The sequence below is a fragment of the Prinia subflava genome, chromosome 4, assembly GCF_021018805.1.
Source record: "Prinia subflava isolate CZ2003 ecotype Zambia chromosome 4, Cam_Psub_1.2, whole genome shotgun sequence".
Classification (NCBI taxonomy): domain Eukaryota; kingdom Metazoa; phylum Chordata; class Aves; order Passeriformes; family Cisticolidae; genus Prinia; species Prinia subflava.
In genome coordinates, this window is record NC_086250.1 from 67,181,196 (window position 1) to 67,196,944 (window position 15,749).

Sequence of the window (15,749 nt, forward strand, 5' to 3'; positions counted from 1 at the left end):
ACTGTGAAGGAAGGGTCATACACTGCAAGAGAGACGACACGTGGAGAGGGTATTAAGGAGTGTGTTGATCCAGCATTAACCAAATTTGGGGTCAGGGCTTAGTGGTGTCCCCTGAAGATGCAGAAAGGCACTGTATGACCCACTTCTTGTGAGCTGGATCGCTGGGACAAACAAAGGCTGCTGTCACTCACAGGGCCACACTTGCGCTCATCTCTCAGGAAGCTTGGGCTTCTTTTACACAAAACATTCTGTGTTTGAGGAAATCAAGGTTCCTGGTTCTCTGAGCTGCACCCAGAATCTCCATCTAGGTGGGAGCCATCCCACAAATGCCATCTCTTGGGAAGCTGGGGGATGTGCTATGGGGTCAGCCATAAGGGCAGGTACCAGTGGCTCCCTGGGATGCCCATGCCTCACAGGAGGATGGTCACAGCTGGCTCCCAAGGTCACTCAGCAGTGCCAGTCTCCAGTCATCCTTGCTGGCTTGCTCCTTCCAGCAGCTGGAGGAGAGAATTGCCCTGCAGCCCCAGTGCAGCAGAGCAAGCAGCCCAGCAGGCAGCAAGGTCTGAGGTTAAGCTGTGGTGGAATTGCCTACAAGCCTCCTGCAGCTCCAAATCCTGCGTTGTCCCAGCCTCTCTCAGGTTCCCTAAGCCAGCAGTGCATTGCCCAGCAGGGCCTCAGGGACCACTGCAGCTGACAACATCCACTGATATTTCTTCTGCTCCCAGACTTATAAAAACTTAATCCCTAGCCCTCCTGTAAAGCTCAGTACGTGCCATATCCTAGAAAGCCACAATTTCGTGAGGCTGCACAATGAGTTAGAGCCCCTGTCTTCTTTTCTGGGGATGAACCTTGTCAAGGACCAAAAATTACTTTGATTGCTTTTCTGTCTGATCTGACACTGAGAGAAGACCCCAGACAGATATTTGATCAGTTCTGAGCTTCTGGGAGCACTTTCATGTTGATGAATCCCAAGCACACAAGTTTTGATCCTGTCTCGTCTGCTCCAAGCCACCTTTGCACTCCACCTACTCACGAGTCAATGTCAGCCTGAAGCTTTACTCCTTGCCTGTGTTTGGCTCTAGTAGGATGCCTGCCAAAAAAAAAAGTAGAAGACTGATGTATCTCCCCTTGCTAGTGCATCTGTGCTTCACGGCTGTGTGATACCCCTCTGAGGCCTCAGGTCTGGTGCCAGACATTCTGGGTGCCTCTCTGTGGGGTGAGGTGGGACTTCAGCCCTTGCCCTGCCCTAAAGCAGGGAGGAGGCCAGAGGAGCTGGGACCATCTGATTTCCAGTGCCACCAACAATGTTCTTGTTTACAACCCACTTTGCTCCTTTCCTAACAGATAGGCAATACTTCTGCTGTTGTCCTGAGCTTCTCTGTGACATTTTCTCATGGTGTGGAACAGTTGCTGTGTCCTCACCCTCAAGAAAAGATGACTAGTGGGTAGCTAAATGATCTTTTCACCGTCTACCTGCACTGGTGGGATGAGGTGTGATTTAGTGTAGTAATCTTTGGGAAAAGTCATTGAGGAAAAAAAAAAAAAAGTAGGGAAGTTGACTTTTTGTTACTTAAATTCACTCTGAAAAGGTCCAATGAAATCTCCTGGAAAGCTGCAAACCAAAAAAAGGTCGATATTCCCGTTTTGGCTGGAAAAATCCTTTTGTATGTACACTTCCACACGTAACGCCTAACATTTTGACAATGGCTGTCGGGCTTGCCAACCCACTAGGCTCAGCCTCTAGTGTTTAGATTTTTTTATTTATTTTTCTTCTTAGAAGTCTCCAGATCTCCCAATCAAAATAAACCCACCCTTGTTTGGGTTTCCTGGCCGTGTGGGATTGAACGTGGCTGCAGCTGTACCACACACGCTGTAAGCACTGCTGGCATCCCATCCTTCCCAGCTGAAGTGTTTCACACAGGGAAGTGCTTTGCAGATAGCAGAGCAGCCACGAGCTGACCCTGGGTTTATGCAGGACAAGGAAAGGATGCAAAGCTGCTGCATCAAATGAGCAGCTTAGAAAGGCAGCTGAAATGTGGCACCTGTCCTAGAGAGGGGAGTGTGGATGGAGCTTTTTCCACTTTTAAACATGCTTTCCCCCTTGCTGTGCGTGGGGAATGTCTCTCCTGGCTACCCCCAGCCAGGGTTTTGAGAAGACACCCATCATCCCAACACGTGGCTGCCACGTGTGTGCTCACACACTCATTTCCTGGTGAAGTGGGGCACGCAAGGGGACAGGGATGATTTAGGGGATGTGTAATCAAACACAGTGCTTCCTTTGTGCACACACACATCCTCCCCCAGCGTGGATGCATGCTGGAAAATAAATTTGCACGGTCCTCCAGTTCTGAACTGCAAAATCCAAAAGAGAAAAAAAGTTCTGTCTGTAGTGGTCTGTGCTCCCTGGGAGGCTTTGCATCCCTGCTGGGGTGGGTGTGCAGTCAATGAAGGTGTCACCTGGGCTTGTGCTGCAGGAGGTGGTGGGAGTTGGGAAAAGAGACTTGTTCCTCATCAAGACCAGGGAGAAGTGGAAGGAAGCACCGAGTTTGCCTTTGTGTTGCACCATGGAATTTGCCTTCTGAGATGCTCTGGGAGTGCTGATTGCAATTCTTAGGGAAATTTGCAAATGCAGTGTTGCTGAGCTATGTCCTCACTTTCTCAGTCCCCTCTCACAGGCATAGCTGATTGTGTTCATGGCAGAAGGCTGCTCCAAAATGGGTATTGAATCCTGGGAGCTTAGGGCTCAGGGGTATTAGATCTAGCTGCTGAGTTTGCAGACATTGCATCAGGCTGTTCCCTCCTCTTCCCATCCTTAACTCTTCTGCATCGATTCTTGATAGTACTAAAGAGCTGCTGAATTTAGTTCCAGAAAGGAACATCCTTCTCTGGCTCTTAAAAAGCAGAGGCATATGGTAAAAAACAGCTTTGTATTGTTTATTCCAGGTCTCTCCTATGCAGAGGTTACAGACTGTCCATATTTAGTAGGTCATGAGATGCCCTTATGCAGATGTGACCTGGTCTTGCTGCACCAGCAGCCAAAGGATTCTCAGTACAGGTGATGCAATATCCTGGCATTAGTCAGGCAGTGAATGGGGCTATAAAAGCACAGGCTATGTCCTGAAAGTACTTTTCCCTGCTTGAGCCCTGAGTGGGGCTAGTCTGAGCTCTGGTCCTCACCAGACTCAGCATCAGGAGCTGTCAGGACTGGAGAAGGCAGGTTGGACCCCCTCACACCTCTCCTCCAGGGTGTGCAGGCAGAGCCCATGGGAGATGTCCCAGCCCTGCAGCCCCAGCTCTGCCCCACTCAGCACTGGGCTCACTCGAGAGCAAAGTGGGAGCAGAAAGGGTCAAACCAGACTCCTGCAAGCAAGACTGGTGTCTGAAAACACCTGCATCTCTGAGGATGAGTCAGCTGCTTGTCATCTGAATGTGCTCTGCATCTCCCCCTGTCCTGCCTGTGAAACCCAGCTGGGGGACGATGCCCACCCTGCAGTGACCCTGGCAGCTGCTGCTGCTCAGGCAGCACCGCTGGCAGCTGCCCAGCCTGGGTACAGCCACAGCCCTGGCTCTCCACATCAAATGTGTGTCAGACCTGCTGATTAGCAGGGGCTGCAAACAACCCACTGACACATTTTCCCACTGGAAGCATATCAGTTCTTGGAGTGTTATTCAAAACAAGAAGGGAAAAAAAAAACCCAAACAACAGTTCTGTACACAGATGAACATTTTGCCTTTTTTTCTTTTCTTTCACATCTGGAATGGCTTTTGCAAGTATGTTTTCTATTATGTGTTATATATAACACTGCTCAGTGCTCTCTATTGACCCGCTGTGTTACAGTACCTGAGTGATGCACTGCCCAGTGCCTTGTCTCCATTGATCAGGCCAGCACCACTCACACCTCCCAAGGCTCAGTGATTCACTAGGTACAAAACACTCAATGAGCACTAAAAGGACACTTCAAGCCATAAATCTTAATTTGTCCTTTAAAAATATTTCACACATGCTATCACTTCCACTGCCTTGGGTCACTTTGGTCATCTTCCTATGAACCCACATTGATTTTTTTTTTTCTCCAGCAAATCAGATTAGTTTCAATAGCAAATAAATCCTCCTGTTTTCTTCTATAACTAAACTAAACCTCCTGCGAATGTGTTCCCAGAAGACTTGGATGCTCTCATGTAATTACACCCTGTCTGCATGCACAAACAAGTGATATCTGGAACATTTTGCCATGTTTAAGTGTGAAACTACAAAAAATGAAAATTTTATGTGTGTTTACAAGGAATTTTAAAAGTCAGGTGTAGGAGAGATTAATAGACATGATAACATATTTGGGAAAATAATAATAATCTATTGCCATGTACTTTATTGCCACGTGGTCATTATCTTATGATGACTCACAGTGCTTGTTGCAGACTATAGTAGGGAATGAACCAGAAAGCGACCAGGAGTCCCTGCAAAGAAGTTGATGTGACTTATAAAAAGTCCCTCATTGGTGAAGGATTTCCATAGTAGATAATTTAGATCATTTCCCCTTAGATTGTGCTGTGTTCTTGTGCATAGCAAACAGAGTGAATGCAGAGCTCTTCCAGGGGAAGCAAGACCCTTCCAAGGCATTCCTTGGTTTTCCTGAAGCACAGCTATGCTCAAAAGTTGATGAGGCACCTGTCCCAGGACCACTCTGCTTGTCCTTGTGCAAAGACACCAGAGATCCTTTATCCTCTTTCCCTCTGGGCCTCCCATTTTAGCTCTGCTGTTGATATTTATTTCTTTGGGCTGCATTAGGGACTGGCAACCCAAATGATGGATCACAGCTCTCATATGCAATGTGCAAACATGGGATGAAACTGCAGAACTTGGCTTAGGGGGATTATTATCAAGAAAATAAGCTCACCCTGGGGGAAATAAAACAGAAAAGCTCACCAAATAAAGATGTTCACAGAGTCTGGCTGAGCTGAGTTGGATCAGAAGAAGTTTATATTCAGGGCAAATTATTTTGGGTGGCAGCTGGGAAGTTTGCAGCAAGGAAGGTTGCCTACCTGTTGTCCTATTAACAGAGCTGTGAGGGGGACTACTTTTTGCAATTTTTTTTTCTTGTGATATTGGCAGTTTTTCAGTCTTTGGGCATTATTTTGGCATGCAGAGGAATAGCATGGTCTGGATGAATAGTCCCAAGGTCTTTAAGATGGGATGAGGCTGTGGGCTGCCCTTGCCATTCCCCTTCCACTTGTTGTGGAACACACGGCTTTTCCTTTGGCTGTACTGGTTTCATATGGATCAAGTGGTTTCACTTTCTGCTGCACGTGCAGAAAGGCTGTAAGAGCAACATGGGCTTCCCAAGTAAAAGTGGAGGAGGCAGTTACAAGATCCCAGTTTGAGGCAAAGTTTTAACAGCTCTGGCATGTTCTTGACCTAAAAATGCTGGCCCAAAGCAGGTGACCATGTTGAACCACCTGCACAACTGACCAGCTGAGTCAAGGTTTATCAAAACACACTTCTGTGTGCAGAAGGGGTTTCAAATCTGTGAGATTTAAGACATCTGTGACCACTGAATACTTTAGACTAAAAATAATAAATAATACTGAAGCCTGTGTAACCTCCCTGTGGTCAGCCTCAGCTCCAGGGCTCAGAGGACGCTCTGACCAACCATATCAAGACTCCTACACTCTCCTCTCCTGCCTTGTAAATAGTGGGGATAATTCTTGAAAGCTGGTTTATTTTTAAACTGGCAAATGGTTTATTTCCTTGCCAAGAAAGGGAAGGGAAAGAGTTACAGGGGCAAAGGAGTCAAACATAGTAAAAAGTCTGCATTGGGAATGCCCTGTCCTCCTGCCTCAACATCAGAAGGCGGGGAGGGTGCAAGAATTTCTGCTTCCCTTTGTATTTGAAAAGATTTAGATCTGTATTATTTTCAAGAAAGAAAACAATACGTGACCTAAACCAGCACAGCCTCCATTCTAGTGAGGAAGCTGGTCTGTCCAGGAAAGGACTTTCTTATCTCAGGATATAACTGAAATCAGGCCATTGAGGCCGGCCATGCTCAGAGCAGTAATTTAGGCATCTGCCGGGTAATGCCCTGCTCGGTTTAAAACGTGGTGCTGGAATTAGATTTCATTCTGACTACACAGCTCAAGTACCAAGTGCTTTGAGGTTAAGACGCGGCGTTCCCGGCTTTAAAGTTCGCCTGAGAGTTATTGCTTGATGTTGTAAATGGACTTAAGGACCGTAGGAGACGGTTTTTCATTTCAGCCCTGATACAGTAAGCCACTTAAACACTTGCTTATGTCACACTGAAATAAAGGGGATTTATGGACACAGCCATGGGTTTTGCTGAATCAGAGCATTTTTGCTGAGCGCTGTTTAGGGGAAGCATGAAAAATAACCTGTGCAGATGTCCCAGGGTGATGCGGAGCCTCAGCAAGGCTGGGAAGCACTGTGTGGAGGAAGCGAGGAGCCCCTGGGCAGGCCAGGAATTCTTTTGTCAGCTCCTAAGACAAAACAGGGAAGTCACCAGGTCACTCAGGCTGTAGCTTGCCTTAATTTTTGTCCCATCGCTCCCTGTCGGCGTCCACACAATGGCTGGGTCGCGCCATCCGTTCCAGTGGCACTTCCAACAGGGTGACACCACGGCTCACACTGTCCCACCTCCCTTCTCCAGGAGCACTCTTGCCTTCTAATTACTGAAGCTGTTCTCCTCTCTCCTGACTAATGAACAGAAATGGTTGCATCACTTGATGCAACCCCTCTTGGACACATCCCTGTGCAGATCCCCCATGCAATGGGTAATGTCAAGCACCACTCCCTCCATGTGGCTTAGGAGAGGATTTTAAGACCTGTAGCTGTAACCATGCTTCTGACAATTCTGCCTCCATTCACTAATCCACTGGAAAGGACATTAATTTTTCAAGGAGTGGGATAAAGAAGCTCCCAGTGAAAGCCAAAGGCCTCTCACGCGATACATTCCTCTGGTCCTATCAAACCTGTGGGAGGTGCTGCATCATTGTCAGCTTCTGTTTTCTGGCCAGTCAGTCCAGCTATGGACTGTGCATGTATTTATTTCACAGAGCCTCAAAGCACTTCAGTAACTGGGAAATCCACACTGCTCTAGAAGGTGAAGTCTGGTTATGCACCAGCCACTGGCTACTTCTCTTCATATCACCATCGTCCATATCTACAGCGTATTCCTCCTTTCTCCTCAGCTTCAAAGCCTTGAAATGGAATACTTAAAAGGTTGTTCCTGTTTATTTGAATATGCAACATCTTGGTTTTCTTACCAAAGTACTGCTAGAAGGTGACAAATGCCTGAGAATACAGCTGGGATACCCTTCCCAGGGAAAAAAACAGCTGGCTTACAGCTAACCTCTCCTGCTCCAGAGTACCAAACAGCCTTTCCCATAAGAAATAGTAGCATGAATAAATTCAAATGAAAAAGTGTTATCTAATGGGTTCCTTCTTCTTCTTACCTGATTCCTGAAAGTGTTCAAGGCCAGGTTGGATGGGGCTCTGAGCAACCTGATCTAGTGGGTGGCATCCCTCCATGTGGCACAAGGGCTGTAACTAGATGGTCCTTAAGGACCCTTCCAACCCAAACCATTCCATAATTCTGTACTGCTTATTTCAGAAAGCTCAACTCATTTTTCTGAACAGCGTTGCTGACCTTGGCAGACAGGACAGGCTACATGGACCTCTGCTCACAAGCCAGGAGTAATGGGCCAAATTAAAAACATTTTTCTGCCTCTTGAAAACAACCAGTAACACAAACTATTCACCATTCATCTAGGAAGGACTTAGTGGAAATAAATAGTGGAAACGAGGACTGTACTGAGGAACAACTATTTCTCCTGTCTCACATCTTCAGAGCTTCAAGCCACTGAGGCACATGTGCCTCAGATGTTGCCCATCTTAGTGAGAAGGAAGAGCAGGGAAGCCAGTAAGTGTGAGGGCTTTGGGCTTGGACCAGAGGATGGCATGAGCAGAGCTGCAGACCATGGTGATGTGCTCGTCAGTGCAGGGCAGTGGGCAAGCCCCATGGCTGGGACAGATGAATCAGATTTGCACCAACAGTTATCTTCCTCCTCTTCATTAGATATTTTTCCCACTGAGTCACACCTAAAGGACCAGATTTAAGCATTGGAACAGGCTTTCCAGGCAAGTGGAGTCACCATCCCTGGAAGTGTTTGAAAAATGAGTAGGTGTGTCACTTTACAATATGGTTTAGTGGTGGGCACGATGGTGTTTGGTTGAAGGATGGGCTTGGTGTTCTTGGAAGTCTTTCCAACCTTAATGATTCTGTGATGTTATGACTGCGAAAACAAGCAAGCCCCAAGGGCAGAGCCCAGCCAGTGCTCCTCCTCCTCCTCCTCCTGTCCCCTCTCCCAGGTCCCCATCGAGGGTCAGCCCCGTGGCTCAGCTCTTTGCATGCTGTCTCACAGCCATCCTCCTCCCAGCCACCATCAGTAACAATTTATTATGCACAGATGCAGACCAGCAATGGGGAGGATGCTCTGCAAATGCATTGGCATAAAAAGAAAGATAGTCCATTCCTCCAGGGTCTTGAAGTGTGGGTGTAGGACAGGAGATGGCAGATGGACGCAGGCACATGGAGAGGCAGTGCTGGTCACTGTGACAGGCAGCTGTTTGCCAGACTGGCCCCAGTTCAGCAAAGTGAAGAGCTGCCACATGCACAAAGCTGTGCAGATGTCAAAAACACACTGCTTTTCCTCCCTCCCTCTCTCCACAAGCTGAGGAGTTGCCAGGATGAGAAGGCGGTAAGAAGTGGTCAAGTGGCAGCAGGATGTTTAATCTAAGAGTTTACTGTAATCAGTGGGCTGTCATCTCTCCCTATCTCCTTTCAGCAGCTCTGTCCAAACAGTGGACAGAGTGACACAGATTTTTGTGGATTCAGCACAGTAATTGCCTCCCGTACAGGCAGTGAGCATTTAGGAAAGATTCTGCCTCCAATTATAATTTCTGATGTGATTTAAGGAAGAAAATGCTGTATTCTTCTTTATTCCTGCAGTCACCGGCTAATGAAATGTGCCACGGATATTTATAGAACTGACATTGTAAATAGCATTTGCATTTGGTGCCTTTGAGTTATTTAGTGTGACAGCACTTTCACCAGGAGGGTTTTTTCATTTTGAAAGGGAAAGGTTCTCTTTGGAGCCGTTTCCTCTCATCGCCTTGGCTGTTTGTGTTGGATGGAGCAGTTCTGTGGGCAGTTGTGATAATTTAGTGACAAAGTGTTGGGTGTACAGGGATTAGCTGAGCGTCGGGAAGGTTTTGGGGCTGTGTCACAGACAGTTTACAGCATTCTCAGAGACAATGTTTGAGTTACAGTGAAGATGAATAGAGGGGAAGGCAGTCATCAGAGCACTTCATGGCACAAAAGAAAACAATTGCCAGCCTGCTTTCCCTAGGAAACCCGTTGTGTAAATATTTGGGTAGAAGCCTCCAAAGGAGATTTAAAGTCTTGTGATAAAGGTAACTAAAATGTCCTATCCTTGAGAAAAACAGCTGCAATTCAGAAGATCCCACGAGTAACCACAAGACAGATTTCCTTTCTGTAGCATCTCTGTATCAGAGTAAACAAATCTATATGTCAGGACCTGCTGTCACTGATGGACTCAAAATGTTCTGCAAAGGTCAGGATCAGTTTTTCCATCCTCAAGGTGCAGAAGCCAAGGAGCAGAGAAAGAATGCATGCCCTGTGTACAATCAGCCCTCCTGCAGACTACTCCAGCTCCTCAGCCACACAAACACATTGCTCCAGGTCTTCATGTACCTTACAAGCAGTATCTGTGTTTGGGTACTGAAGATGTATTATCCCTTTACATACTCATGCATATTAACAACAGAGCTTTGTAAAAGCACTCATGCTCAGTTCTTCAAGCACTTGGGGGGTCATGCTGCATGTGCAGGCACTAAAACGAGTGGCAGATTTTCAGAAAAAAAAAAAAAGTGATTTACTGAGCTGTTTTGGGGGGAAAAATGTGTTCTGCATTTCGGTGCAAGATTTCCATCTGAGCTCGTGTTAAGTCTGGCCTTGAGATGCTCGTGGCCCATATTCACACCCACTGTGTGCAGCTCGTTGCCATATGGGTGAACTGTTAGCACTGAGGAGTGTGTAACACAGTCCCACCTCTTCACATGCCTTGAGAAGCCTTGGAAATGTGAGGGATTGGTGTGGATACAGCATCCTGGCAGAGCTGCAGCTGAGTGATCAGCAGGAACAGCCATGGAACTCAGCTAGGAACTGTCTCACCTCACTTGAAATGTTTGAGTGCTCTCTGCTTTGAGCATCAGGGGCATCTCAGCTGTTAGGCTGAACTTGGCTTTTTAATTTCTAGAGTTAGGGAAGAGGCATCTTGCCCTCCAGAAGGAAAGTGGGGAACTCTGTTGGCACAGGAAATCTGACTGAGCCCACTGTGAAAACAGGGCTTGATCAGGACTGAACTCATCCTGTTTCCTGCCACATCAAGTGTCCTCTCCTGTTAGATACCCTTCTATCAGATAATCTTCTGTCAGATGCTCTTCTATCCCTTCCTCTTCAACCATTGTTTCTTGTCTTGTCCCTTTGCTGGGATTTTGCTTTTTCAGGGTGAAGGAAGAGCTGTGCCTTTGTGCCTCTTAGTTCAAGTTCCTCTTATCTTAGTTCTCCCCATCCTTCTCTGGGTAAGAGCCTTGGGAAAGGAGAACCTCAGTCCAGTCCTGTGGTCTCCTTCCATCCAAACTCTGGTACTCTCAGCTCATTTTGGTGACCTCCTGCCCCCATCCATAGGGCTCTGGTGTTGATTTCCCTCCTCTGCTTGCACAGGGAAGCAGAAAGCATTCCCTGACTGGTTTTGCAGGAGCCAGCAATAGCCCCATGCACAACAGTGCAGCAGATAGTGCAGAGCAGCCAATTTGCACAGTGTCAGAGGCAGCAGCTTTTACCCAGACAGACTGTGCTAAATCAGGGCCTTCTTGCTGTGCTTTGAAGTGTTCCTGTTTCTTGCTCTGACAAACTAGCAGAGTTTGTATTGATCCGACGATGCAAAAAAGCACATAATGTGGGCTTCAGGCACCTGGTGGAATAATAAAGCAGAAAGGAGGGAGGGCAGGACCATCATATTTTAGCTTATATCAAGTAGGAAGCCTGTCTCTACCTTCTTTTCTTTTCTCTTGGAAAGAACTGCTCATTTCTGAGGCAAATGAAAAGCCCCGTGGCTGGAGGAAGGAAACGCTATAGCAGATCTCCAACCTGTGGACCTGCTGAGCTTCAAGGGATGTTCATGAAAGGCCTTTCAATTAGTCAACCATCATGTGCTGCATTTCAGAGCTTTGCTTTATTCAGATATTTATTCATGTTCCCAGCTGTTTGCATTTGGGATTTCTTTTAGCAGTGAAAGCACTAAGGGGTTATGAAACTCCAGGCTGAAAAAGCACGGAGAGCTAAAGCAGCTCCACATGGGAAGCAAGCACTTTGCTGAAACACTGCAGCACAAAGTCAGACATCTCAGAAAATGTTCCCTCTTCCCCCTTTCACCTTCTTTTATTCATATTTCTACTTTGTTACAGCCAATGGAGCATAACACACAAAAGCAGGACTGTGTTCCCATCTCTGCCACAATGAACTCACTGCTTTATATCTTGCCTTGGGTAAACTCATATTAAAGCTCGAATATCAGTGCATCTTCCCCATCTTGGAGATGCAGTGGATATGTGACAGCAGGAGGATGAGGAAGATGTCAAAGCCCAGCTCAGGCACTCAGAGTTTTATCTGCTGGGGAAGCCCAGGGAAGGAACCTTGCAGTTCCCTGTGCCTGTGTGAACATGACCCACACGACTCTTCCAAGCAGGAGAAACCATTGCAAAGCCCTTCTGTGAGCCTCTGGCATAGCTCTACAGCTGAGCTGAAAGCTGTTCAATAGTGAAAAATCTCGCTCACTGAGTAATACACCTTAGGAGAGGCCATATTTTGTATAACATTTCTTACTGGAGGAAATTCTCGTAAGATAATTTATTGGCATGGCAGTAACTGGCTGACATTTATGAGAAGCCTTGTTTTACAAGGCTTTCCTTTGGCTGCAATGCCAGGGCTCCAGTTTGTGCTGATGGAAGAAGAGAAGGAAAGTGATGTTCTTTGGCGTGCAGGATACTCAGAGGCGTGTTGATGTGAATAACAAAAAGGGATAAATTCTGCGTGAATTGCATGGGATTGTGCCTTCCAGAATTGTAAATCGTGGGTGAGTTGAAGGGAAAAGTTCATTTTGACAGAAGTTTTCTCATAATAAATTATGCATCTTCAATGGCCAGCTTGAGGTTCAATAGAGTTGTTGGAATACTTGAATCTTTGTTTTGTGGAAGGGGTTGGATAAGACACTTCAGTCTGGTACCAGGAAAGGGAGAGATGGACTTGGGACAGTGCAGCCAGGAGAGGCTGATGGGCTCCTGTGCTGAGAGACAGCAGGATGAGGGGGATGCTGCTGGAGATGGCTGAGGTTGCAGATCCTGTGGCAATGGCCACACAATGCCTGGATTCTGGAATGGGCAAAGTTCCTGGGGGAGCACCCACCACTGCCTCCTGGATGCCAGCACATGCAGCCCTATCAGCCACAGGAGCAGCTGATTTTTAGCCTGCAGAGCTGAAGCAGAAAGCTGAGCTGTCCTCAGTTAACCCCCCAAGCACACTTCCCACTCTCAGCAAGGCAGCTTTGTGTCAGGGGCTCAGCTCAGCTGGCACTGGGGAGAAGAGCTGATGGATGAGGGCAGGAATGCCCAGGATGCTGCAGCACTCATCTCCAGCAGTCTGTGACCCCCCTGCCAGGATCCTGTGGACTCTGCTCCCTTCTGATGATACTTTAGGACTCACCATGGCAAACAGTATTGTTAAATAGAGCTAGGGATCCATGCAAAGCACAGGAAGGTGCCTTGGCTGGGTGTGGTGGGTCCCTGGGGGGCTAAGCTGAGCTGTGGGGCTGCGCTGGGTCTGTGCCACCGTGGGTCCAGGTGTGTGTGTGTTATAGGGCGAGCCCACACTGGGGGGACTGCCTGTGTGCTCCCTAAGTCGTGCTGAGAAAGGGATTTCCAAGAGCCAAAGAGGCTTAAGGCTGCCCATATCCCATTAACAGATAGTGGGATTGTGCCTGTCTCTGAAGGGCTTTGTGGGACTGAGCTGGGATCTGTAACCCTGCACAGCAATGTTGCTCCTCACTCACGGTGCTCTGTGCAAGAGAGGGTTTGATGCCCTTGGAGGAATTCCCTCAGACCACAGCTCATTTATTTCTTAGGACTCCAATCTGTGGACATTGGAAATCTCATATAAATCTTGTACACATAATAGTTTTATTGATATTATTTGGTAACTGTTGGAATAAACTGCTGGTGTGGAAGCACCTTTAGACCAGCACAATGTGGCTGTAGGACATCTTAAATAGGATACTCCAAGGAGGACAAGCCCATTTCAGGATTCAGAGCCAAGCAAGCACCTGGTGCCACTGCAGGGAGCAGCACCAGCACAGCCCAGGGAGGAGCGTGGCTCATAGTACCTGAGGCAGGGCTGGATCACTGCTGTTGAGAGCCTTGGGGAGACTTTCCTGGATGTCTCCTCTGCCAGCCAAGCCAGCTGCAGAGTTGGAGGCTTCAGTATGAAGCATCAGGGCCCCTGTGCTGCAAACCAGCCCCTGCACACTAGAACACCCTCCTCCTGGCAGCTGCAGCCGAGCAGGCACCAGGCACTGCTCCATGACAGCTACCAGGGTGGCTTTTCTTTTTCTCCTTCCAGCCTTTTCTTTACCCTGGTGCCAAAAGAAGGGAGATTCATTTAAAAAGAGATAAGTAAACACAAACCAAATGGACTGCATCGAATGAAAGCCTCCAGCTTGTGCTGGGGAGACCAGCAGCCACGTGCTGGGCTGTGACACAAGCACCCTGACACATGTTCCTCTTCTCTCTTGCAGATGACAGAGGGTCGCAGATGCCAAGTGCACCTCCTTGATGACAGGAAGCTGGAGCTCCTTGTTCAGGTAGGAACTGCACTTTTCATCATTTGATGGTTTGCTACAGCCACAGGTTTTCACCAGGGTAGGGGGAGAAAAGGGTTTTCAGCTGGTTTTCTCAGCAGCTTCACGCTGTGACTGCCTGCAGAGCTCAGGGAAGCTGCAGTAGTGCTGTCTGGGAAAGATCTGCAAAGGTATATCTGTGGGAAGGACTAATTCAAGACATATTTTTACTTTATTCTGTGCCAAAACTGTCGCAGTCCCTGCCAATGAGATAAAAAAGCACCTCTGGTCATTTTTGACACTGTTATTATATCTCTTAACTATGTTTTTGAGGCACTGCTTAGCTGTGAGAGATGCATTGCATCTGCTTAAAATACCTCCAGCTTCTCTGCTTTCCATCCTAAATTGCTGGGCTCCACACCAGAGGGGACTGTGCCCATGCTCCCACCTGCACTGGGAATGTGGTTGGCAGCAGAAGATGCTGTGGTGATCATGCCCCAGGCAGGCATTTCTTGTAGTTTCATGTGTCAAACACAAATATGTATTAAAATTAGTCCATGTTCCATCTGCTTTATTTTTTACTTTGGAAAAAAAGAAGGAAGACTGGAAACAATGAGAGTCTGGTAAAAATGGGCTGGTGAAAGCTGGAGCATCCTACACTTTCCTGACAATTTTGGCTCTTGTCTCAGACATCCCCAACGGGTTAATAACAAGAATTAGAAGAATGTCTTTCCTTTTACAAAGGCTGCTACAGGCAGCCAAAGCAGCAGGAAATGAAACTTCCCATAGCACCCAAATGCCTTGGCTACAGCTGATAAGAGGGGAGGGGGGGCAGGATCCTCCCCAGCAAACCTGAATGGGGATGGCTGAAAGAGGCTTGAATCGCCGGAAGCACATTCAGCTTCGCTTTCTGGAAAGTTGCTTAAAAATACCATTACAAAACTCTTAATGGGGAATGTTTTTTAGCACAGCTAGGAGGTGAAATCCTTCGGCTTCCCCTGACACACAGGGTGTTCAAAGAGTGCCTGGATAACCATGAGTCAGGCCAGTGGTGGAACAAGAACAGCTTGATCAGGATGACTAATTAAAACACACCACCATACCAATGGTCTCTGCATAGGCTGCATCAAATTCTCTGCTGCTTTGCAGCTGGCTGGGGGGAACTTTAGTCACCTTCATCACAAGGACACAGCACTTGGCTTCTTATTTCATCTAAATGCCTTTTCTAATTTTTCTTGGTTCAATTAAAAATTAAAATGGCTTATTGGAGAAGAGCTCTGCTAAAGCACTGCTCAGTATATTAATAATCACAGCTTAAAATATACTGCAGGAAATCTATGTGAGCTGCCCTGGCCAACCTACTTATTTGGGGTTTGATCAATGACACTAAAAAACCACAGGAAGATGACAGCCAAGCAGGCTGGTGTGGGAAATGTGTCCACTTCCAAGGGAGCAGAAATGGTGGCACGTGATATTATGTTTTTTTAAGTGTTTGATCACACCTTCAATGGAATTCCTTGTAATCAATATAGCAAGCAAATTGCTCTGTAAATCACACTAACTAGTTTGCAAGTGACCCATGGCTGAATTTTATTAGTACAACAAATCGTTTTGCTGTTTCCAAGTAATGTGTGAATGGGGGAAGCCGGGAGGGTGATGATGAAAAATTCATGCCCAGAAAAAGCAGTAACCTCTGTTGCATGCAGTACTCAGATCTCTGAGCACCCCTTGCCCCCAGATGTACAGGAATGTCCACAGAGGCATCT

General features: G+C 47.2%; 1 protein-coding gene across 5 annotated transcripts in view; it reads left to right on the forward strand.

Moving 5' to 3' along the window:
• Nucleotides 1-15,749, forward strand: part of FRMD4A (FERM domain containing 4A) — a 275,338-nt gene that overhangs the window by 133,386 nt on the left and 126,203 nt on the right. For all 5 annotated transcript variants that reach the window (XM_063397024.1, XM_063397023.1, XM_063397022.1 and 2 more), the window contains exon 2: nucleotides 13,942-14,007. In XM_063397024.1, coding sequence (XP_063253094.1) covers nucleotides 13,942-14,007 — 66 coding nt within the window. The remainder of the gene's footprint in view (nucleotides 1-13,941; nucleotides 14,008-15,749) is intronic.